General features: G+C 44.9%; 1 protein-coding gene across 1 annotated transcript in view; it reads left to right on the top strand.

Moving 5' to 3' along the window:
* GRAMD1B (GRAM domain containing 1B) overlaps positions 1-23,200 on the top strand; it is a 281,545-nt gene that overhangs the window by 226,625 nt on the left and 31,720 nt on the right. Inside the window, 2 exon segments of the mRNA XM_043500797.1 lie at positions 7,613-7,823; positions 19,352-19,372. Of these exon segments, the coding sequence (XP_043356732.1) occupies positions 7,613-7,823; positions 19,352-19,372 (232 nt within the window).

Below are 23,200 nucleotides of genomic sequence, written 5' to 3'. Positions count from 1 at the left end.
AGTGACTCAGTGTAGGGCTTTGGAGAAGTCCATCTCGCGCTCTCTCATTTTCCCTGTCTGTGCAGTGGTGATAATCCTAACAGAGATGCTGTGCAAACTGATTGGATTTATGTTTTGTAAAGCGCTTTGAAGATGGTAAATTTTCTGGACTAGTTTCTGCTCTCAAAAGCACCATTTGAAAACTAGGCAGACGCTGTATGTGTCTGACTGTATTTTGGTGCATATGTGTGTATCTATAAGTTGGAGTTCGTGCAAAACTTTCATTACAACCTTTAAAAGAGGCTGCCTCAGTCCGGGTTTAATTACAAAACTGAAACTCTGGACGGTTGGGGCAAAAGGTTCTCCAACTTTGTGGCAAACCTGAGCTGAATTTCACATATACATGGAGGTCTTGTTTTGAGCTAATCAGGGCTGTTTTATGCTTTCTGGTGGAAACCAGGCAAGGTTAAATGTTCTTTCATAGTTTTAAGCTAAAACCAAGCAAAACTTTGATTGGATTTCTCTCTGTGTTTTGGGGTTTTGTTTGAAGCTGGAACTCCAAGTGAAACTTGTGAACGTTTGAACTCACCCAAAGTGAAACTGATGAGAAAAGTTTGCACAAACTTTACAAAGAAAGTCAATGAGTTTCATGCAGCTAGTAGGGATGAGTGAACCAGCTCAGGCAGATTTAGTATCATATCTTGGGACATGCATTTCAAGTTCCTGACCTGAGTTCTGGAGCAAACTAAACAAGAGACTTCCCGCAGAGAATTCATCCTAGATTTTATGTTGCGATCAGTGCATGCCAGAGATGGGACTTGAGAAGTTGATGCAGTGCTATGGAACACTTATGCAGTGCAGATGCTATCAATAGAGCTCAACGTTTGAGGTACCTCATTATCAAGTTTCAGTACCTTGATTTAAGGAGTTCATAGTAACCCCAGAACACAACATTTAGAACCATCCTGAACTTTCATCCATACTTTAAGTGGACACAAACATTTCTGATAAACTGCTGCATGTTTGTACAGTGCCTAGCACAGTGAGGTGGCCTGGTTCCTGACTGGGGATCTTAGGCACACTGCAATGCTACTACTAATTTAAAACAGTGCACCATGGCACATCCTTGGTTCAGCCTGGAGAAGTAGCATTCATGCCAAAAATACTGTGAAAAAGTCAATTCTAACTGAACCAGCTGGGATCTTGCAAAGAGCCTGTTGCTTTCATGGGCTTTCTAGGTTAAAGAGGTCCAGACAATATCTCATAAGCCAGATAAATAATTAAGTTCTTGCTGGTGAGGGTGGGTGTGGGTGTGGGTGTTACACACGTCTCCTTTTGCTCAATCCTTTGTTTTAATGACCCTATTTCTAGTGTAGTCCTGATGGATTAAACCTTTGGAAGTTTCTCTATGTTGCAAGGGTATTTAGGTTTCTGAATACCTGAGCAGTGGCCACATAGAACAGGATGTGGTAGAGAACAGAGCATTCAGAACCATGTGGCAACCCTGGACTGCAGTCATGCTCCAGAGAGGTTTCCTGAACATTGTCCATTAGTAATTGTTTAGGACAGCAGTATTGCATATAATTCCAGCAGCCTATGTGTCTTTTTTGTCTGGAGGTTAGAGCAGGGTGTCAGGATTCCTCTGTTTTATTCATGTCTGTCCAACTAGCTTGTTGTGTGATGTTGGGCATGTTCGTTAATCTCTCTCTTCCTCAGTTTTTCCTTTTGTAAAATGAAGATGCTTCAGAAAAGCATTTTGGGATTTCACAGATCTGAGTGAATAATTTACAGTGAATAATTGACATACCTTCTCTTCCTTCTCACAGAATATCTGTGAACACATCTTGGTTTCCTCCAATTTATTTGTGATTTGCATGAATTTTTCACACTTTATACTCTCTGAATTGACTCATAGACTTTAAGGTCAAAAGGGACCATTGTGATTGTCTAGTTTGACTTCCTGCACATTGCAGGCCACAGAATCTTGCCCACCCACTCCTGCATCAGTCCAGGTCCGTCGGAAATTGCAACATGCAGAGTTGAGCTGGCGGTGCGCAAAGGCTATTCACCCAGGCCCTGCACAGACGCTAGGCCTCATGTTCATCGGTAAGGTGGAAGTTGACAGTCTAGAATACCCGTCTCAAAAGTCTGAAAGTAGCAGTGCTGACGCTTGTAATGCTGACAGGGCCTTTGGGCTGTTAGTGAAATGGACATAACCTCTGGTGTTGGTCTCCCAAAAGGCGGAGTGAATACCTGGTGTGGCATCTGAGGAGTCCAGCAGGAGAGCAGGTGTTAGGTGATGGTGTTAGGACTGAGAAACAATTCCTCCCACTCCAGGTTAGGTCTTGGAGTTTTGGTTTCTTGAGCAATGACTTAAACTTGATGGTTTCCAAATATTAGGTGTCTAATGGGAAACTGACTAGGGAAAAATGGAACCTCCTACTCTTAACTACATGGTAAGTGCTCAGAAACATAAATACAGGTAGATTACAGAACGGCGATGTGGTACAGCTTTATTGTGTCAGTACAACACTGCAGTGGGGAAGGGGGTGAAAGAAGAAAGAAATTCCAAGATCATATGGTGAGTGGGTCTTTGCTCTAGTCACATAAATAACCAGATGCTTTGTGGGGGCACTCCATTGTATAGACCTGGCTTGAGAAAGTCCCCAACAATACTTTGGACCAGATCAATTTTAGAACCAGAGCCAAGATTTTAAAAAGTGACAAGTGATTTGGGTCACCCAACTCCTTAAGGGGGGCCTGATTTGGAGAAATTGCTAAGCACCTGCCCCCTGAAAATTTAACCCCTTTGATGTGTTTCATGTTGAATACTCGCTGACTGAAGCCTCTCTAGTCATTTCTGAAAATTTAGGTCCAGACTCTTCTTGGCTATAGTTATGTTTTTTTCCTCCACCATTGTTCCACTGGTGGAAGCGTGGCCCTCTGTTAACATTATTCAAAAAGCTTAGGAAGCAGATTGGGCTGGGGACGATTTACACATTGCGCTGATGTTGGGTTGGGGTCACATGTGAATGGAGCAAAGTTATAATCACCCTGATTCATAGGCAGGGGAGACTAGGGAGGGGAGAATCATGCATGACCACAGAGACAGTGAGCTATGGGGGCAGATGAGGGCTTCTAGCCTCATTTCTTTTTTTCTCTGTGGTACATCCCATGGCAGCCACCTATAGGCGTGGTTTGAAGCAAAGAATCCTGGCTGCATGGGGCCATTCTACAGCCTAGGATACTGTCACCCTCCATGAGTTCAGAGAGTCTTCAGTGCAGTTCTTGTTAGCTGAATCAGTTAGATTTTGTGGATTGCCTTTGGGGAGGATGGGTTTCTCAACGATAAAAAACAAAGAGGGAGAGTAAGAAAGAAAAGCAAATGGGGAAATCAGCAGCTGGTCGAGTGTTTGTCACATATCTCCCTGATTCTTAAGCACAAACTTGAGTCTCTCCCACACTGGATAGAACAAAGGATGAGCCCATTCTTTAATGGGTTCTTTCTTTTCCACACTCCTGTTTCTTTCTCTGTTTCTCTCTTGCTCCATTAATGTGTCTGTCTGTGTTTTTCTGTCCTCCTACATGCTCTCTGGCCAGTCATATCCCATAAGGGGCTTTACAGAGGAGCTGATTGACATTGCAGACAGTTCAAGTGGGAAAGCTGAGATTTTAGTTTGCCCTTATGTATGTGAAAATGAAACCGTTTCACAGAGTTGCAAGGTGAAAGTCCAGAGATTTATTATTTGCTCAGTCTTGTGCTTCTGCTAGTGAACCCCTAGAACAATAGGTGTAGAGTGCTGCCATGGCAATACACATTTCCTGATCTCCAGTGATGGTAGGATAACCTTTCCCTGTATTTCATATGCACACGTGCTCTGCGATAAATAGATAGATATAGATGGGAAGAGGAAGGATAGTCTTGTGGTTAGAGCCCTAGGCTTTTGAACTGGGAGACCAGGGTTCAATTTGCTGCTACAAATCACAGACTTCCAGCATGACCTCGGTCAAGTCACACTTATCCTAACTGAGCCTCCGCTCCTCATCTGTAAAATGGGAATAATAGCACTGCCCTACTGCCCAGGGGTGTTGAGGATAGACACATTAAAGATTATGAGGAGCTCAGAGTCTGTTGTAATGGGGACCATATAAGTACCATAGACAGATGCCTGTGGTGACAAGATGTCAAGCTTCTCCATTGTTCTCCATGGAAGACTTTTCAAGTGTGAGCTTGTGAACGCTGAGTGAGTCATAATTACTTTAAAGTGTGGTTCTGTTCTGGAAAGTGATGTTTTTAAGAAGGGCATGAGGAGATTCCATGTTTGTTTTCTCGTGGCAGCATCCATCCCGTAGGCATACCATATCCATAGGGAATGTGGTTTAGGGGCCAGAGCGCTGCACTGGAACTGGAGAGGCTTGGGTTCTTTTCCCTGCTGGGTGACTTTGGGCAAATCACTTCACCTCTGGGCCTCAATGCCCCCATCTGTAAAATGGGGATAGTGAAGCTGACCTCCTTTGTAAAGCACTTGGGGATCTTCTGATGAAAAGCACTGTATAACAGTTAGGTTTTATTATTGTTTGAGTTTACAAGTAAAAGATGTTTATTTTTTCCTAGTTGTTAAATTTGCAAAGTGCAAACACAAACTTGGAATATAAAGTCAATCATTCCCCCCACCCCCCGCATCACACCTTTTTTTGCTAGTGATAGAGATGTGACAATTGAAACTTAATAATTTTGTTGATGATGGTAGGTACCCAAATTCATGGCCCATTTTGGTAAATTTCACAGTCATCGGATTTTTAAAATTGTAAATTTCATTATTTCAGCTATTTAAATCTGCAGTTTCACAGTGTTGTAATTGTAGGGGTCCTGACCCGAAAAGGAGTTGTGTGTGTGGTGGGGGGCTGCAAGGTTATTGTAGTGGGGGTTACGGTACTGCTACCCTTACTTGTGCACTACTGCTGCCCCGGAGCCCAGCTGTGAAGGCACAGCCGCCGCCAGCAGCAGTGCAGAAATAAGGATGGCCTGGTATGGTGTTGCCACCCTTACTTCTGTGCTGTTGCCTACCAAGCTGGGCCTTCAGTCAGCAGCCGCCACTCTTGGGCCACACAGCTCTGAAGGCAACAGTGCAGGAGTAAGGATGGCATGGTGTAGTGTTGCCACCCTTACCTCTGCACTGCTGCTAGCGGGGTGATGCCTTCAGAACTGGGTGCCCGACCAACAGACGTCACTCTCTGGCTTCCCAGCTCTGAAGGCAGCACAGAAGTAAGGGTGACAAGACTGTGACTCCCCTAAAATAACCTTGTGACACCCCCCGGGAACTCCCTTTTGGGTCAGGACCCCCAATTTGAGAAATGCTGGTCTCCCCCCCGTGAAATCTGGTCTTTTGTGTGCTTTTATCCTATACGATACAGATTTCACAGGGGGAGACCAGATTTCACTGTCTATGATGCGTTTTTCATGGCCATGAATTTGGTGGGGCTTGATGCATGAGCCAGAATAGCATCCAGTTTACTCTTCCATTCTTGTATTGGCTGTGCAGAACTAACAGGGTATGAAGTAGTAAAAGCTTAATTTTGTCACTAGACTGCACAGATCTAACACTCAATACCCTAAGGAAACATCTTTACTGAGTAAGAAAGTGCTGTTTATACATAGGTACTTTCCTCACCATAAACATATAGTAAGCAGATATTCTGGGTATCTTCAAATATCTGGGAATAATTAACTAATCGATTCACTAATAAAAGCAACATTATATTTCAAGAGATGGGCTTTCAGATACCACCCTCCCATAAAGCATTCTCCTAATACCCCAGTACTTTGGGAAAATTTTAAGAACTTAAGGCTCAAGTCTCCTTTAGGTTTGGACCACTTTGTGAGAATCAGTCCCTTTTCAGTCCCAACTCATGCAATTAGTTTGCAACCCTCACAATATTTAGCATTTTTCATAAAGCTTCAGCTTCTGGAATTAGAAGATTTCAGGAGAGTCTCAACTTTTTTTTTAAATTGAGTTTCTAGCCTTAGTGGTTGCAGAGAGAACCTACAGTATATGATCTGAGTGTATTCAAAAGGCTTGAAAACCAGAAGATAAATAAAAAGAACCCAATATTTATCATCTCATTATTTTTAAGATAATCCATGATTTTTGAACAACTGAGGTTGGCAATACTGTTTTACTCCCATCACTATAATTGTGAATCATAATAATGGAAATAATCTCTGTATAATGTAGCTGTCTGAATTACTCATTGGAAATGCATTATCCAACAAATTTAGCCCTTTATTTCTGTCCATAAACCAACACTGATTTGTGAAATTGTATTTATAGGTAATTTCACCGTATAATTTACGTGCACAAAGTTCAGCCTGTGGGTTGTTAATGAACTGTTCACTGTTCTTTACTCATGGTATACTATTGATCATGTAAGTCATATAGCACTGTTTCAGCTTCCTGACTGGATAGCTTTTTAAACAGAAGAATAATTACCAGTAAAGAATGAATAATGAACAGCAAATGTCCTTGTTGTTAAACAAATACCCCTGTTTGCCTGTGCATACTGATATTCATAGAAAGAAAAGACATCCCCCAGATGTTTGTATGAAGAAAATCACACTATGCTGGATAATTTTTATTGGGCAAAAAATTCCAAATGTTTGTGAAATGGAAATAAGAGGCATGAATGGGATCAAACTCAGAATTCAAATCAATATTTGTGTTTGGTGGTTTTGCAGTGTTCGACCAGATCTGTTGTGTAAGAATGGCCAGAATATGCCCAAAGTTAGGTCTTGTTTCCACTTAAAGCTTTTGCCAGCTTAGCTATTTCAGTGAGGGGGTGTGATTTATTTATTTATTTTTACTGATGTTGCTGTGCTGGCAAAAGTCCTAGTGTAGATGCAGTAATGCCAGCAAAGAAGTCCTTTGGCTAGTTTGCTTGGGGAACTGGTATAAGCCGTGTCTATGCTAGGAAGGTTTGTTAGGAGAGTTAAACCAGCAAGCCCTTTCTAGTGTAGGCAAGAATTTAGGGACCTGATGCCATATTTAGGCACCTAAATAGCTGGCCTGTTTTGAAGAGAAGCTGTGTACCTGTCGCTTCTAGTAACCTCACTGAGAACTGTGAGTGCTCAGCATCTTTTGAAAATCAGACCATTTGCTTGGGAGCCTAAGTGCTTGTCTATAAGGAAAGTTTTGCATTATACCAGTATAGGTGTACAGCTGTAGTTATACTGGTATGAACCCTCAGGGTAGATACTTTTGTTCTGGAATTAGGGTGGCTTTTTCAGTTTAGCTTAAACCCCTTCCCGAATGACCTAAGCTAAACCAAACAAAAAAGGCCGCCTTATACTAGAATAAGTGTGTCCACACAGGATGTTACAGCTATAACTGTATTGGTTTATAGTCACACTTTAGCTTATAATGGTATGTTTCCTATGTAGACAAGTCTTAAAGTTGGCTTTAGGTGTCTAGATTCAGGAAACCAAGTGTGGAAAGTTTGGCCAGAGCGCATACAGAGAAGCTGCATGGCACTACCTACCCTTGTCCCAACCTATACATGCTGTGGATAATATAGCTGTTCTTTGCTTCAACTCCTCTTGACATATGGTTATTGACTGTGCTCTTTCTCCACCCAGCACGGCCAGTAACTCGAACCGCAGCACGCCTGCCTGCTCCCCCATCCTGCGCAAACGTTCCCGGTCCCCGACCCCACAGGACTCCCAAGGAGACGCCATGGTGGAGAAAGGCTCAGACCACTCTTCAGACAAATCCCCTTCCACTCCGGAGCAGTGTGTGCAGCGCAGCTATTCCGCTCAGTCAGGCCGCAGTGGAGCCAAGAACTCCAAGGTGAGGAATGCGACCCGAGGATCACCCCCTCACACCCCATATACACTCGAGTGTTGTACTTATTCTTTGTTCTGTGCCTTTCTTCTCTGCACATCTCTCCTTCCCTCATTGTTACCCAAGAACCTTCGCTGAGATGCCCATTGGCTACAGGGGCACTTGACTGGTTAGGACAGAGCTGAGCATGTGCCAAATACACCCTTGATTCCCCTCCACTAAGCTCAGACCACGAGACACCGGTTGCTCTAGCAAGTGTGCCCACACTGCAGCTCTGTAATGGCTTCTATGGGCTGAAGCTTTGGAACCAGTGTCCCCTTTCCATGGGAGCCTGCACTGTTCTTGGCGGGACCTCGAAAGCCAGCTGTAATGAACCTCCTTTTTCAGCTGTTCACCACGAGTTTCTATGGCACAAACTGAGGAGGAAGGCTCCAGAAAGGGCTCTGAAAAGCTTCTGGTTCGCTGAGGGTGAAGTGCACGCTGCACAGAGAGCTGGCACAGGTCCTGGGCACTTCAGTCCCATTTAAAATCATAAATGGATTCGGGGGCGCTCGTCCACCCAGAACCCCAGGCTTCCTTGGCTGCGGGATTACCCACAACCAGTGGATCCCATCCAAACTGGGAGCGGGGTGGATTTTGCTTATTGTTACCAGGGTTCCCCAGCGACCGCTTTGCATCTTCTTGATGGCTGGATTGCACTGACTGGCTCCTTTTCCTAAGGAAAAGGATATGGCAGGAAGGAAGGAAGGAAGGAAGGAAGGAAAGAAGAAGATAGATGGCCTTTTCATAGCTACCCCCTGCCCACGGTGTGTCCTGACACCATCAAGCCGAAGGAGCTGTGTAAAAAGCCCTTTGCTTCCCCTCATAGTGCAGGTACCCTCAATCCAGAAGGAGGCTGGCTTTATCATTTTCGTGACCTTACTGGAACCAATTGCAGCGTGAGCCTCACTGTATGGACAGAGTGACAGGGAAAATTGCTCGGCGAGGGCATGCAAGGAGATTTGGGATGGGCCTGTCCACCCTGCTGATTTTGTTAAAGGTGGTCAGCGGTGCCTTATGACATACAGATTCCCAGGCATGTGTGAACAGAACAGGAGCTTTGATGCCAGCCCTAGGGTTTGTCAAAAGAAAGCTCAATGCTCAAAGTGTTTGTGGCTTTTCAAAATTAATGAGGTGAAACATTTTGCCTTGAATGCCATCAGAACATCACCAGCGACAGCACATCCGTACCGTTCTGGCTTGTATGAAATGAGCTGGTGGATTCTCAGCCCGGTTCATCATTGGATAATTGTCTGTGTCACACAGAATACCCCCCTCTCCCTGCAAACCATTATCCTTGCCACTTTCCTTGTCAGTCCCAGCAGAGAAGCCCCAAATTCACTAGTCCATGAAGACTGAACTCCTTTTTTGCCCAAGAGGAGGTCCCATCAGATGAAGTGTGTCCCATTTGTAAGGGGCAGTGAAGGGGAAGCTTGCATCACCACTGCCTGTGCTGTGCTAGAGAACTTTGGTCTCCTGATCTGCCAGCCCACTTGCTACGACAGCATAATATTTATTTAAGGCCCCTTTGAACCAGGAAAAGGAAGGAGATAATGTTTCCTGTTGCGTTTCTGGGTTTTCCTCCCATTGTTTTGTGAATCGTGTTTTGTTTTGTTTTTTTTAATTTCTCTCTCTTCCCTCCTGCATGCTCTCTTTCTGATTTAGTCACACAAGCGCCTCTCTAAAGTAAGCTTTCTTTCTTCTCCCCCATTCTCCACCATAGAATTGTCTTAACACTCAGAAATCTTCCCTGAGGTAGTGGGAAATGCTCCCCAGAATGGGACATTCTCCCAGTGCTTCTGCGGGAATGTTAGCGGCCAATCACCCCAACACCTGTAGCTGTGAGGCTGGGTTCGCTTGAAGTCACTGGGATTTCATTAATATTCATTCACATGGCATGAGAACTGGCCCATTCATTACACTCCTTTATTTTACTTCTGTTTGATCCTGTAGTTTGTTTATTTTGCTATTTGCTTTTCTTCAACCTTACATTGACTCGTTTTCAGTTTGCAGAATGAGACGTCCAGGCTGTGATGTGTAATGTAGCTCCATAGCACCATCTTTCTCCTCTGCCCACTTCATAACTTTTTAGAAGTTTGAGACCTGCTGGTTCGTCTCTTATTTCTCCACTACTTTTATGACTGGGCACTTGCCCTTTCTGAGGTGGGGGATTCATGACAATTGATCACAATCAGGCTGGACTCAGAGTGTTTTTCTGTGTGAATTGAATATTGAAGATCAGTGACGTCAAAAGAATACAGCTGTACCCCTTAGAATAGACCTACTTCCTAAGGAACCCTGAGAATTCATGGGCTCACTCTGAAAGGTCTGAATGGAAAATGTCTCTCATCAGGGTAAGAAACCAACTCCCAGAGGGGAGGGGTATTTGGGTTTGAATTTTTGCAAATCTGAGCAACAGCTAAATTGCCTGGAGATAATAAAAAAATAAAACAGGTGATGGGATGATTAAGGGATAAAGCACAAAAGTGAAACAGAGTGCATGTCTTAGTGTCCCAAAATTCTGGTCTTTCCCCAGGGGAGACCTTGGCTTCAAATGCTGGGTTAGTTCCCAGTGGACATGGAAACTGGTGGTCCTATCTTAGTCCCCCATTGGTTCACATCACAAAATTTGGCTCAGCCTTGCATTATTGTTGGTCTAGGCTCAGGAGATGTTGCCTGTGTAACATGATGCTGCAAATCAGGATTGAGGTGGATTGAAAAGAATCCTGCGGGGAACCCCAGACAGAATAGCAGAGAGCTCTGCTGGGTCTGCAAAGGGAGGAGCATTAGCAGAGCTGTTGGGTGGGATAGGTGGTGCTGGGATATGTCTGAAAGGGGATCATTGGCCACCACTGGAATGGCAGGTCAGGGTGGAGGTGCATTGGGAGAGCACTGTGTAAGTTCTCCACTGGAATGGCAGGTGGAACTCCTGATAGACAGGTCAGGTTGGAGATGCATTGGCATAGATGTATGTGCAAAACACTCACCAAGGTGCCAGCTTAATCCACTTCCTGTCTGACTCTTGCTTTCATGAGAACTAAATATTCTAAACGATATTAGAGAGAACAACAATGCAATAAACCTGAGATGAGTTCTGAAATGGGGATGGTGAATAGATGGTACAAAGGAGTTCTGAGCACATTCCCCAATAGACAGACAGGCATGTCCCAGTACCTCATGCAGTTTGTGTCCATCTCTGCCTTTACAAGCTAGCTGTGCTGAGATGGAGCTGGTGGAGTTGATTACGAAGCGTGAAACCCCTTCTGACCTCAGGAGAGTTTGGTTGTGGATCAGGGTTAATGAGGAGAAGAAGCCCAGGGCTAATGAAAGTAGTGGACTAAATTTCTCTCTCAGCTCAGATGAGGATGTCAGTCCAGGGCAGGGATCGTGGAAGACAGCAATGTATGGGAACACACAGAGACATGCAGGATGAAGAAATTTGTATTTCATCTCTCAACCTCTTACTGTTTTATTTCAGCTTTTTGTTTTGCAAGCAGAAAAATATGCCGTTTTCTTATGCAAAGCAGCTCAGATTGGTGAGGGTGGGGAAAAGGCTTGAGCCCATGAATTTGACACTGTGTTTATACAGTTGCTAACTGTTGTACAGTACTGGAGAAATGTTTCCGTTTCATGTTAGTTGTCATGACACAGTTCCGCCATCAGAGGGAGCCACTTCACTTGTCATTTTGAATCATTTGAACAGGCTTGTAATAATGCTTTTCAGGAAGTTTCTTTTCTTCCCCATCCACTGCTAACAGGTGAAACTCAGACAATCCACCAGTGCAGCAAGCAAACACTTTCCTCCACCTCAGCCTTAGGTTGCCAGCCAGCTGGTATACTCACCACACAAGGGATAGAAGCTATTGCTTTGCTGTTAAAGCATAAACAGGTTTTTTTAAATTTTTTTTCCTCTTCCCTATAAAAAGGGGTGACCCCACTCAGAGTGTTAATCCCACTCACCCCCTAGTGCTGAGTCTGAATGGTAAGGATAAAATAGATCTATACTGTCAATATAGTTTGTAAAGTGCCTTGCACCATGGGGTCCTGGTCCATGACGACAGCTCCTAGGTGTTTACAATCATACAAAAAATATTATTTATTTATTAGGTTTTATAGGAAGGAAGAGCTTTACAATGTGTCCTGAAGGTCATTAGGTTCTAGCTATCGTGGACCTGGGTGGCGTGTTGAAGCCCATTCCATAACTTTCCATGTATGACATAGCCTTTTGAGCCCTCTGGAGAATCACTGGTTAAAACTAACAGGTCCTTGAGATATAGGGTATGTCTGCACTGGGGGATGGGGGTGTGACCCCCTGCTTATGGAGACACTCACGCTAGCTCTCATCGAGCTAGTGCATTCAAAACAGAGGATAGCTGTGGGGCAGCAAAAGCTGAGGGGTGGGCTAGCTGACCTGAGGATGTGTCTAGGGTTTTTGGCAGGCACGTAGTTGGGGCAGCTAGTCCCCCCCCCCCCACACACACACCATACTGTTTGTGCTGTTGTAGCTACATTCTGCGTTTAGTGTCTGTCTCCAACGAATATGTCTCCTGAGCTGGGAATCTCACATACTCTTAGTCTCTGAAGCTTCAGCCTGGTAATGGAAATTCAATAGTTGGTAACTGGGTAGTGTTAAAAGGGAAAGGTACCTAGTGGTTAGACTGAGAGTCAGGTCTTCAGGGTTTTATTCCCAGCTCTGCCGCTAACTCATTTTGTAACCTTAGCAGGTCATTTCACCTCTCTGTTCCTCAGTTTCTCCAGTTGTAAAATGTGGATCATGGTGCTTCCATGCCTCCTGGAAGGTATTGTGGAGCTGAATTATTTACAATACGTGAAGTGCTTTGGAGTCCTCTGGCAGCAGCACTATAGAAGAGCAAAGTATGATCCTGCTCCCATTAAAATCAATGGCAAGACCTCCATTGACTCCATGGGGAGTAGGACCAGCCCTGTTGTACTAGCCAACAATCTGAAATTCACACAGAAACTGAATGATCTGTTAGCTCCTACCCATAGTATTCCCTTTAATCCCCCTAGGCAGAGCTGCCATTACACACAGTATGGTCGCTAATCCAAGCAAGCACTTGTTAAACAATGCTACATTGGAGAGATGTAGCAGGATATAAAGAAAAGACTCGTTAAAGAGCTCCATCCCCTCCCTCGTCAAGGCGCCATGAGAAGTGTTATCTGGCTGCCGAAGATGAGTAACTGTTTGCTGTGATACCCCGGCATCTGCCCCTCTGTGCCTATGTAGTACTGTGTCCTGTGGGTCAGTGGAAGCTCTCCTCAGTCTTGTGTGTGATTATTTCCACCATTTATGATAGATATTATTTATTTCTTTTTCTCCTTTCAGTTCTAATTGTGACAATTTCTTTTTCCAGTATGACAGACTTAACCTGATCAAAGTAAGAACTTGTTTCTTTCTTTTTTAAACCACCCGCTGATTCTTCTGGATTCTTTCCTTGATCCCGACTCCTTCCCACCTTGTAAAAAAATCAGTGCACAACCCGCTTTGGAGATGAAGCCAGGAACCAGTTTTAAGCTTAGGCTCCTGAGGCTGTGAGCAGGAATCTTCATCTTATATAAATGTCTTGGGTTATTTCAAATTGTGAGAATGCATCCACTGAATGCATTTGATGAAGTGAGCTCTAGCTCACGAAAGCTTATGCTCAAATAAATTCGTTAGTTTCTAAGGGGCCACAAGTACTCCTTTTCTTTTTGTGGATGCAGACTAACATGGCTGCTACTCTGAAACCTGTCAAATTGTGAGGTTTCTCTGACCTTTGTTACTCTGGTGCAGAGGAGGAGAAGTCTGTCAACCTCCCCGAAGCCACAATAGTCTGCCTCCTCCAGTTTCCTTTCTTCCAGCATACATACCTCCTATTCTCTCTCTCTCTTCTAGGTTCCTACACCCCATAATCCATTTCCCTTCAGTTTGTGCTCTCTCTAATCTCTCCACTCTTGGAGTTCTTCTGTAGGAGTTCTGAGAGCAGACTAATGGCAGGATACTGGAGACTCAGGAAGAAGTTTAGGGAAACCTGATGTAGGTTCAGGTCACTTCAGCAAGATCTTATTGCTGCTTCTAAAGTTCCCACTTACCCTAAAAATATTCCCATGCATCAAACCAAACCTTGATAGAAGTAAAACAGAGTCCCTAGAAAATGAACCACTAATATAGGAATAAACATAACAGGATGAATTTACAACCTGAAAAAAGTTAAAGGAAATACAACAGGCAGTGAATCTGTTGAATAAACAGTTGAATAAACAGATTGTAGGGGACAATTTCCTGGTGCAAGTGCTAGGGGAGCCAACTAGGGGGAGCGCTTTTCTTGACCTGCTGCTCACAAACCGGGTAGAATTAGTGGGGGAAGCAAAAGTGGATGGGAATCTGGGAGGCAGTGACCATGAGTTGGTGGAGTTCAGGATCCTGACGCAGGGAAGAAAGATAAGCAGCAGGATACGGACCCTGGACTTCAGGAAAGCAGACTTTGACTCCCTCAGGGAACAGATGGCCAGGATCCCCTGGGGGACTAACATGAAAGGGAAGGGAGTCCAGGAGAGCTGGCTGTATTTCAAGGAATCCCTGTTGAGGTTACAGGGACAAACCATCCCGATGAGTCGAAAGAATAGTAAATATGGCAGGCGACCAGCTTGGCTTAATGGTGAAATCCTAGCGGATCTTAAACATAAAAAAGAAGCTTACAAGAAGTGGAAGCTTGGACATATGACCAGGGAAGAGTATAAAAATATTGCTCGGGCATGTAGGAAAGATATCAGGAGGGCCAAATCGCACCTGGAGCTGCAGCTAGCAAGAGATGTCAAGAGTAACAAGAAGGGTTTCTTCAGGTATGTTGGCAACAAGAAGAAAGCCAAGGAAAGTGTGGGCCCCTTACTGAATGAGGGAGGCAAGCTAGTGACAGAGGATGTGGAAAAAGCTAATGTACTCAATGCTTTTTTTGCCTCTGTTTTCACTAACAAGGTCAGCTCCCAGACTGCTGTGCTGGGCAACACAAAATGGGGAAGAGATGGCCAGCCCTCTGTAGAGATAGAGGTGGTTAGGGACTATTTAGAAAAGCTGGACGTGCACAAGTCCATGGGGCCGGACGAATTGCATCCGAGAGTGCTGAAGGAATTGGCGGCTGTGATTGCAGAGCCCTTGGCCATTATCTTTGAAAACTCGTGGCGAACGGGGGAAGTCCCGGATGACTGGAAAAAGGCTAATGTAGTGCCCATCTTTAAAAAAGGGAAGAAGGAGGATCCTGGGAACTACAGGCCGGTCAGCCTCACCTCAGTCCCTGGAAAAATCATGGAGCAGGTCCTCAAAGAATCAATCCTGAAGCACTTAGAGGAGAGGAAAGTGATCAGGAACAGTCAGCATGGATTCACCAAGGGAAGGTCATGCCTGACTAATCTAATCGCCTTTTATGATGAGATTACTGGTTCTGTGGATGAAGGGAAAGCAGTGGATGTATTGTTTCTTGACTTTAGCAAAGCTTTTGACACGGTCTCCCACAGCATTCTTGTCAGCAAGTTAAGGAAGTATGGGCTGGATGAATGCACTATAAGGTGGGTAGAAAGCTGGCTAGATTGTCGGGCTCAACGGGTAGTGATCAATGGCTCCATGTCTAGTTGGCAGCCGGTGTCAAGTGGAGTGCCCCAGGGGTCGGTCCTGGGGCCCGTTTTGTTCAATATCTTCATAAATGATCTGGAGGATGGTGTGGATTGCACTCTCAGCAAATTTGCGGATGATACTAAACTGGGAGGAGTGGTAGATACGCTGGAGGGGAGGGATAGGATACAGAAGGACCTAGACAAATTGGAGGATTGGGCCAAAAGAAATCTAATGAGGTTCAATAAGGATAAATGCAGGGTCCTGCACTTAGGATGGAAGAATCCAATGCACCGCTACAGACTAGGGACCGAATGGCTCGGCAGCAGTTCTGCGGAAAAGGACCTAGGGGTGACAGTGGACGAGAAGCTGGATATGAGTCAGCAGTGTGCCCTTGTTGCCAAGAAGGCCAATGGCATTTTGGGTTGTATAAGTAGGGGCATAGCGAGCAGATCGAGGGACGTGATCGTTCCCCTCTATTCGACACTGGTGAGGCCTCATCTGGAGTACTGTGTCCAGTTTTGGGCCCCACACTACAGGAAGGATGTGGATAAATTGGAAAGAGTACAACGAAGGGCAACAAAAATGATTAGGGGTCTAGAGCACATGACTTATGAGGAGAGGCTGAGGGAGCTGGGATTGTTTAGTCTGCAGAAGAGAAGAATGAGGGGGGATTTGATAGCTGCTTTCAACTACCTGAAAGGGGGTTTCAAAGAGGATGGCTCTAGACTGTTCTCAATGGTAGCAGATGACAGAACGAGGAGTAATGGTCTCAAGTTGCAATGGGGGAGGTTTAGATTGGATATTAGGAAAAACTTTTTCACTAAGAGGGTGGTGAAACACTGGAATGCGTTACCTAGGGAGGTGGTAGAATCTCCTTCCTTAGAGGTTTTTAAGGTCAGGCTTGACAAAGCCCTGGCTGGGATGATTTAACTGGGACTTGGTCCTGCTTTGAGCAGGGGGTTGGACTAGATGACCTTCTGGGGTCCCTTCCAACCCTGATATTCTATGATTCTATGATTCTAAATGCAGAAACAAGAGCATGTGCCCATCTACTGAGTTTCCTGTAGAAACTATAACATGGATTATAATTATCCAGGAGAAAGCCAGAGAAACTGGATGGAGGGTAACTCGCCTAGAGAAAAAATGACACCACCTTAATCTAGAGTTCTCTAAGCAACTAGGCCTGCTAAAATTGCTGCAGCAGAGGGGAGTGAAATCTCTGTTGCAGTGCTCTTAGTCTACGGCACACGCAAGCTCATTTCAGCAGCCTCAGTGGAAGCAAAGTCCGCATTTTCCTCTTACTTTTGGTTTGATTGTGGGGGGTTACTTTTCAGGCACTTCTGTGCTTTGTGGTACCCAGAGGGTTGCAAGCTAGGGTAAAGAAATCTGCATGAGAACCTCTCCATCTCAGGTACCCAGATGCCATGGTGATGAGTTATGGATGGATGGGTGTATAGACAAACTCTATCATTAGCGAGAATTGAGCCACACGATGCCCTGCTCTCTGTGCCTTTTGTGGACAAGAGTGGTTTCTTCTTGTTTCTCCTTGCTCCTTTGGATGAGGACTCCCTTCGGGAGAAAAAGCAGCGGGTAAGACCAGCCTTGGAAAGGGGATGGGTCAGAAGATGTAGCCAGTAAGAATTTTCCCCTCCACAAACTGTTGGTTGTTTCTGTGTCTTGAAGACCTGTCCACACTGTGATTCACTTTTCCTTGCCCAGATTTGTGGGACGGCTCAGAAATGGTCGCTTTATGTTTTTCAGTAACTCTGCTCCATGGGGGTGAGGGCCACAGATGGTTGCATGTTCTTATGGTGTTTTTGCTGTGGATCAAAAGGATCCAAGGATGCACATGGCCTTTGAGTAGGGTTGGCTCCATGAATGAAGTCTGAGTGCTTGTAAAGTTCTGCACCTGTGCAGCAAGGTGGAGGGGTGGGGGAAGGAGTGGGAGTTGAACAGTTTTCTGGGGTGGGTTGTGAGTCTTCTGCTATCCCTGTCTCTGGTTTTCAACTGGAACAATCTGGATTCCCCTGGACACCTTTTTCAACTCACTGAGGAGCTGATGCAAAGGATTCTGGGAAGCCTCACTCAAAAGCTGATCTCCTGAGTTCAAAATTTAGGAGTATTCAGGCCTGATCATTTCATTCAGGTCTCATCGCCAGTTCCAGGTTGAGAGTTATGTACACAACACTCTGCCTATAAAACGAGCGTATGTTGTAGAATGTGAAATTAATATGATGTTCATTTGATGCATGCCTGTTCTTGCCTTGCCTGGGGCAGATATGGACAGATGACATTCAGTGCTACTTGGTCTGAGCAATGTGAACTCAAAACGGCCCTGAAATCCATATGGCGTGGATAGCACAGCAGCATTTCTAAGCTAAGTGGAGGTAGCAAAATCCTGTTCCCAATACCTAGACATAGGCCAAGTATTTGTTGCAAAAAGATTTTTAAAAATAGCTTGTTGTCACATGAGTAGAAATGTAGCATTTTTGCAAACAACGTGAAGTGATCAGGGTGTGTGGAGGTGTCGAGAGGCAGCGTGGTCTAGTCAATAGTGTCCAGTGCTGGAAGCCAGCACCCCCTCAGTTCTATGGTACTGTCTGACCTTAGTAATACTTTACATTTACAAACAGGCTCAACCCCTGTACATCCTTAGTTTCATGAGAAGCCCCAGCACAGTCAGCAGGACTGCTCATTTGAGTAAGATCTACTTGCATGAAGGAGAGTTTGCTGATTGAGTCCACAGTAGCATTATGCTTCCCAGTGTCCTGGAGGTAGATAATAAATATCATTGCCTGCTCTTACAGGTGGGAACATTGGAGTCTGGAGAAGTGAAGTGACTTGCCCACGGTCAGGGAGCAAGTCTGGTTCAAAGAGAGGATTACAATAGGGTCCAGGGCTTTGAATCCAAGCTCCTTTTGTAGTCCCCTAGACCAGACTGCCTCATGTCTATGTCTCATTTCCACATCTATAAAATGGGGATAATCATACTTCCAGGCATGTCTCAAGAGGAGGGAAAGTGCCACCTAAGCGATAGCAGTATTACTAGTGGCACCATGCCGGAATGCAGAGCATATTTCTCTCCCTCCCCTTGCAGTCCAAATGCTCTCACCTCCCGTTGAAAAATGGTGAGCGTGACTTTTCCAGCTGAACTGGCTTTTCCATGTGTTCAAATGTGACAAATGGCCCAGCCTCCCAAAACAGTGCGAAATGTCTCAGTGACAGGGTGCAAAATCACAGGCAAAGGGGCAGAGAAACTCTTCACACTCAGTTTCATAGAAAAATGTGCCATCAGTTTTGCCCAGCACTACTGAGCACTTCTATTACTGTAGTGTTCTCTCTCTCACTCTTTTTGTTTCACATGCTGCTTTCCACATCCAAATCTTTCGAAGGGTCTGTCTGATGCCTTTTGCGACTGACTGAAGTGGAATCAAGTTCCTAGCTCACCCTGGTATTCTTCAAGTGTTTATTTGGAAGGGGTCTCAGAACATGCTGGCATTTTTATCAGCTAGCCAGCAGGCTTGTGGGAAAATGGAGCTTGTAATAGAAATGATGGGTGATCATTAGCTCTAATGTTGCTAATGGGTGCTGCTGTTCTGCAGAAATTATTTGTGTGTGTGTGTGTGAGAGAGAGAGAGAGAGCCTGAGCCTGAGCCTGAGCCTGAGCTGCTTCCTGCTATAACCTCATACTTTGTTCTTAAGTCAGATATCTGGGAATAAACATGTTAGACTCTACTCTGAAACCCACCAAAGTCTTTTGTCTTTATTCCCACTTTCTGTTGAATAGTTATACTATACATACCAGATGGGTTCTAGTTTCTCTCTCTCTCTCTCATACTAAGGTCTCTGCAATAACTAATGCTTCTCTTTTATTTTGTCCTTACAGAAAAGCCAGAGTTGGTATAATGTAAGTACTCCAGTTTCTCTTGTCCCTTGGTACATGGGGGGGGGGAGGGAAGGCGGGCTGGGTTAAAAGGGGCTTTGCAATGGCACTGGGGCATGTTGATCATTTTAGGAAAGGTGGGGTGGGGAATGGTTTAGCGCTGGCAAGAGGGGATTGGCTTCTTAAGGGAGGGATATCAGAGAGAGGAGACTCCAAGAATGGGAGCAGATGATGTGGTCTCTTAGTCACTGGCTTCCTGCTGCACGTACATAGTCATGATCTCCCGATCCTGTCTCTCATTGGATCTCCTTGGAATAGAATAGAGTTTGGCTTTATATAGCACCAAACAGAGCCACAAATATATGAAAATGTTCACGCCTTTTGGAGTGGGTGGGAGGGCAGGAGAGGAATCACCTGCCCACAGAGCTTGAGGAACATAAACAGTCTTTCATTTCTGCCTTGATCTGATTTTTTTTTTTTTTCTTTTTCCCCTTTGAGATCACGAGTGGCAGCGTTCGGACGCACAAAGCTGTCAGTTTTCAGGTTTTCCACAAGCAAATAGCGGCAGCTTGGCTTTCACAGATGAACGCCATCCTCCCCCATGGTCTGATAGTAGATACCAGCCGCACAGTGGCTATGCAAATGAGGTGTTAAATTAGCATCTTTCATTTAACACCTCATCAGAAGAACAGTGCCTTTCCAGCAATTACTACGCATACAACTTTTCCTGAAATTGGGCCTAGGTGAGAGCATTTTTTGGTGACTATCGGGAGGGAAAAGTGCACCGTTTTAGAAGGGCCTGGCATGTTCCAGGGACTGATCATGGGGAATGGAGCCTTTCCCTTCTAGGTCACTATTCCAGGTCAGTACCACTGAAAGTTGTGACTTATGTGGCAGATGCTCAGCTGCCCTAGTTTGGTGAGTCTCCAGGAACAGGTGGCTGCCCCATCAGAAAGAAGTCCTCAGTAATTGTCACGAAAGTGGGGCTCTGTTGGAAGCTCAGCAGAGAGGCCAAGGACTGAATAAAACATGGAGATTGAACTCTCCTCAGACCCCAAGGTGGTCTCTGCACGTCATGGGGAAAGCACATGGCTGGGATGCTTTGTTTACTATAACTTTTCTTAGGATAAAGAGATTTCAGAGCCAGATTTTTAAAGGAGCTCAGCTCCCCTCTAGACACCTAAGTGGAGTGCTCAGCAACCAGACAGACAGCAGCAGCTATTGGGGGCTGAGCACTTTTAAAAATCTGGCCCTGGAACTCCAGAGTTGGGTCTATGGCCTTTTTTACGGGCAGCACACTTGCTAAAAGTACATAGTTTCAGGAGTGTTCAAAGCAGTTTTTGGCAGGAGTGAATCACTGGGCAGGAGGTCCCAGTGATATGTCTTAGAGTGTTATTAACAGAAGTCAGTGTAACACTCAGTATCTTGTATCTCAGTCCATCAAACTGAGTTTGCTGTGTCCCTGGTATTAGCTAGGAAGACAGTGGCAGTGCAGAACCACTGTTGCATCATCAGCTTTTCTGGGAAAGGGCAGTTTCTACTGGTTCTCCACAGTCAGACTCTCAACAGTTGCGGCTCTTCATTGAGACTGACCTTGGGTTTTTCTACGGGTATGGAGTATGGCCTAGATTTTTAAAAGTATTTAGGCAACTGAAATCAATGGGAGTTAGTACCTAAATACTGCTAAATATCTGGACATATGCCCTCTATTCAGCAATCAATACCTGTTCAGTAAAGCACTTAAAACATGTGCTTAACTTTGGACACATGCTTAAAGTTAAGCACATGCTTAAGTGGTTTTTTGAAGAAGGATGGATTTAACATGTGGAGTCTATGCTTTGTTGAACTGGACCCATAAGCTCCTTCATTAAGAGTTCCCCAGTCATCTGATGTAGACTACATGCTAACTTAGCAGTGATTAGTCCAGGCTTGTTTGGCTTCATGCTTCCCAAGGTTCAGGCTCTCCTGGCTACAGAATTCCCAACAGGTTTCAGAGAACTATGACCAACTTCTGTATAGGCTCTTGGCAAGGCAGAGTAAAGTTTAAAAACAAACAAAAAAACAAACCTATGAGTAAAGCCAAAAATATCTAGAGGTGAGTGAGCATACCAGGATTTCTCATTTCTCCTTCCCTCTCCCCTCCCAGAGTATCTCAAAAGTCATCTTATCCTCTGGCCTAATTCTGGACCTATCTCTGCTGGGTGCTAGGAGAATTGTGGGATCCCTTCAGCCTATCTGTGAGGCTCTGATACAGACCTCTAATGTCCATGATCACCTAGTCTAGAGTAAGATGAATTTGGAGCCAGCACACATGGGAACCTGACTGCTGGAGAAAGCAAAGCATTAGATCCCTCTTAACCTGGGAGCCTAGACCCCAGAGAGGTTGTAACAAGGAGATACCCTAGAAATGGATCCCATGTCTGGCCGATTCCACTATCTGTTGAGCTGTGTACACATCACAATCGTACAACGCTTGCATTTTTTGTGAGCGCTGAATCATGGAAATCACAGACACACATTTTATCATGTTGCACCAAAGTATCCTTTATCCACAGCTCCCACCCTCCAATACATACTGCCTATCTGCTCTGGAGTCTAAGTGGCTGAGGCAGGAATTTGCTCTTCTCTCATTGCACAGCTAGAAAGACACCAAACTTTTCCAGACACGGTCCTTCCTTCACTCACTCACTCACTTTGCACGTCTGCCTGGCCACCACTTCCAGTTGTCACCATTATTTATTTCTTTTTAAATCCTCCATATCTCTAAAATCAAATCTCTTTGCTGACTAGTTTAGTTCTTAAATGAGTTTTGGTTTGAAACAGGAATTTTTCTCATGAGAGATAGGGTGTAGAAAAAGACAGACCTTGTTAGGAGGAGAAAGTGTTTAATAAGGATAGATGGGGTGAAGATGGCAGCATGGGCAGAAAACAATAGACCTCTTCCTGTTGAAGTCAATGACCATCTCTTTGACTCCAGTGGGAGTTAGTGTGGATCCAGTATGCACAGACAGGCAAGGAGAGGGACAGAAGCAAGGATAGGAGAACATCTGGCTTTGGACGCAGATGGAAGCAGTGTAGACAGATGATGTTAGCAAGTGGTCAGAAATGTAGAGAAAGACAAACTGGGTTGGAGGAAACGTGGATTGCAGACAGTAAGAAACGGCAGAGAGGTGATCAGAAGTATGGAGAGCAGACTGACATGAACAGAAAGGTGGGGATGCTCAGAAACACAGAGCGCAGACAGAAGGAGCGTGGAGAAGTGGCATAAAGAAGCACGTAAAGAAGTCAGTAACCATAGCTGAAGATGGCATTGTGTTTTATACAAGAGCTGCTTGTTTCTGTGACTGCTGGGAGCCATCCCCTGCTGCATGATGCTTTGGTGTGATCTGCTTCTATGGTTCTCTTGTGGTTTTGTGTCTGCTCTATCTTATCTTTCTGTTCTCTTGTTTTTCCTCCATGTATTTTCAGCATGAGAGACAGCACATCCGGAGAGTAAGCACTGGCTGCGTTCTGCGTGGTTTTTTTTTTCTTTTTTTTGTTCTAGTCCACAAAGCCATTGTGGCCAGATGAAAGCAGCAATGTGGAAATGGGGATGGGCCACCTGAGCTCCAGGAAGGGAATCAGCGCTAGTGATAGCATAACAGTTGTCAGTAATTTGCTACTGCTTTGCATTGTGTTGGGCCAGTCCCTCCCACATGTCTTGCCAGGATCTCCGGCACTGGGATAACCAGACACTTTCCCTTCCCCGCACCTCCAGGGACAGACCCATACATTAGAGTCCATCTCCAGGGAGCGTCTAGAGAACTTGCCTTTGGTGTAGTCTTGTAGTTTAATCAGCTCTAGGGCATGTCT

Source organism: Dermochelys coriacea, chromosome 22 (genome assembly GCF_009764565.3).
Source record: "Dermochelys coriacea isolate rDerCor1 chromosome 22, rDerCor1.pri.v4, whole genome shotgun sequence".
In the NCBI taxonomy this organism is placed as follows: Eukaryota; Metazoa; Chordata; order Testudines; family Dermochelyidae; genus Dermochelys; species Dermochelys coriacea.
This window is presented reverse-complemented; position numbering and strand designations above follow the sequence as displayed.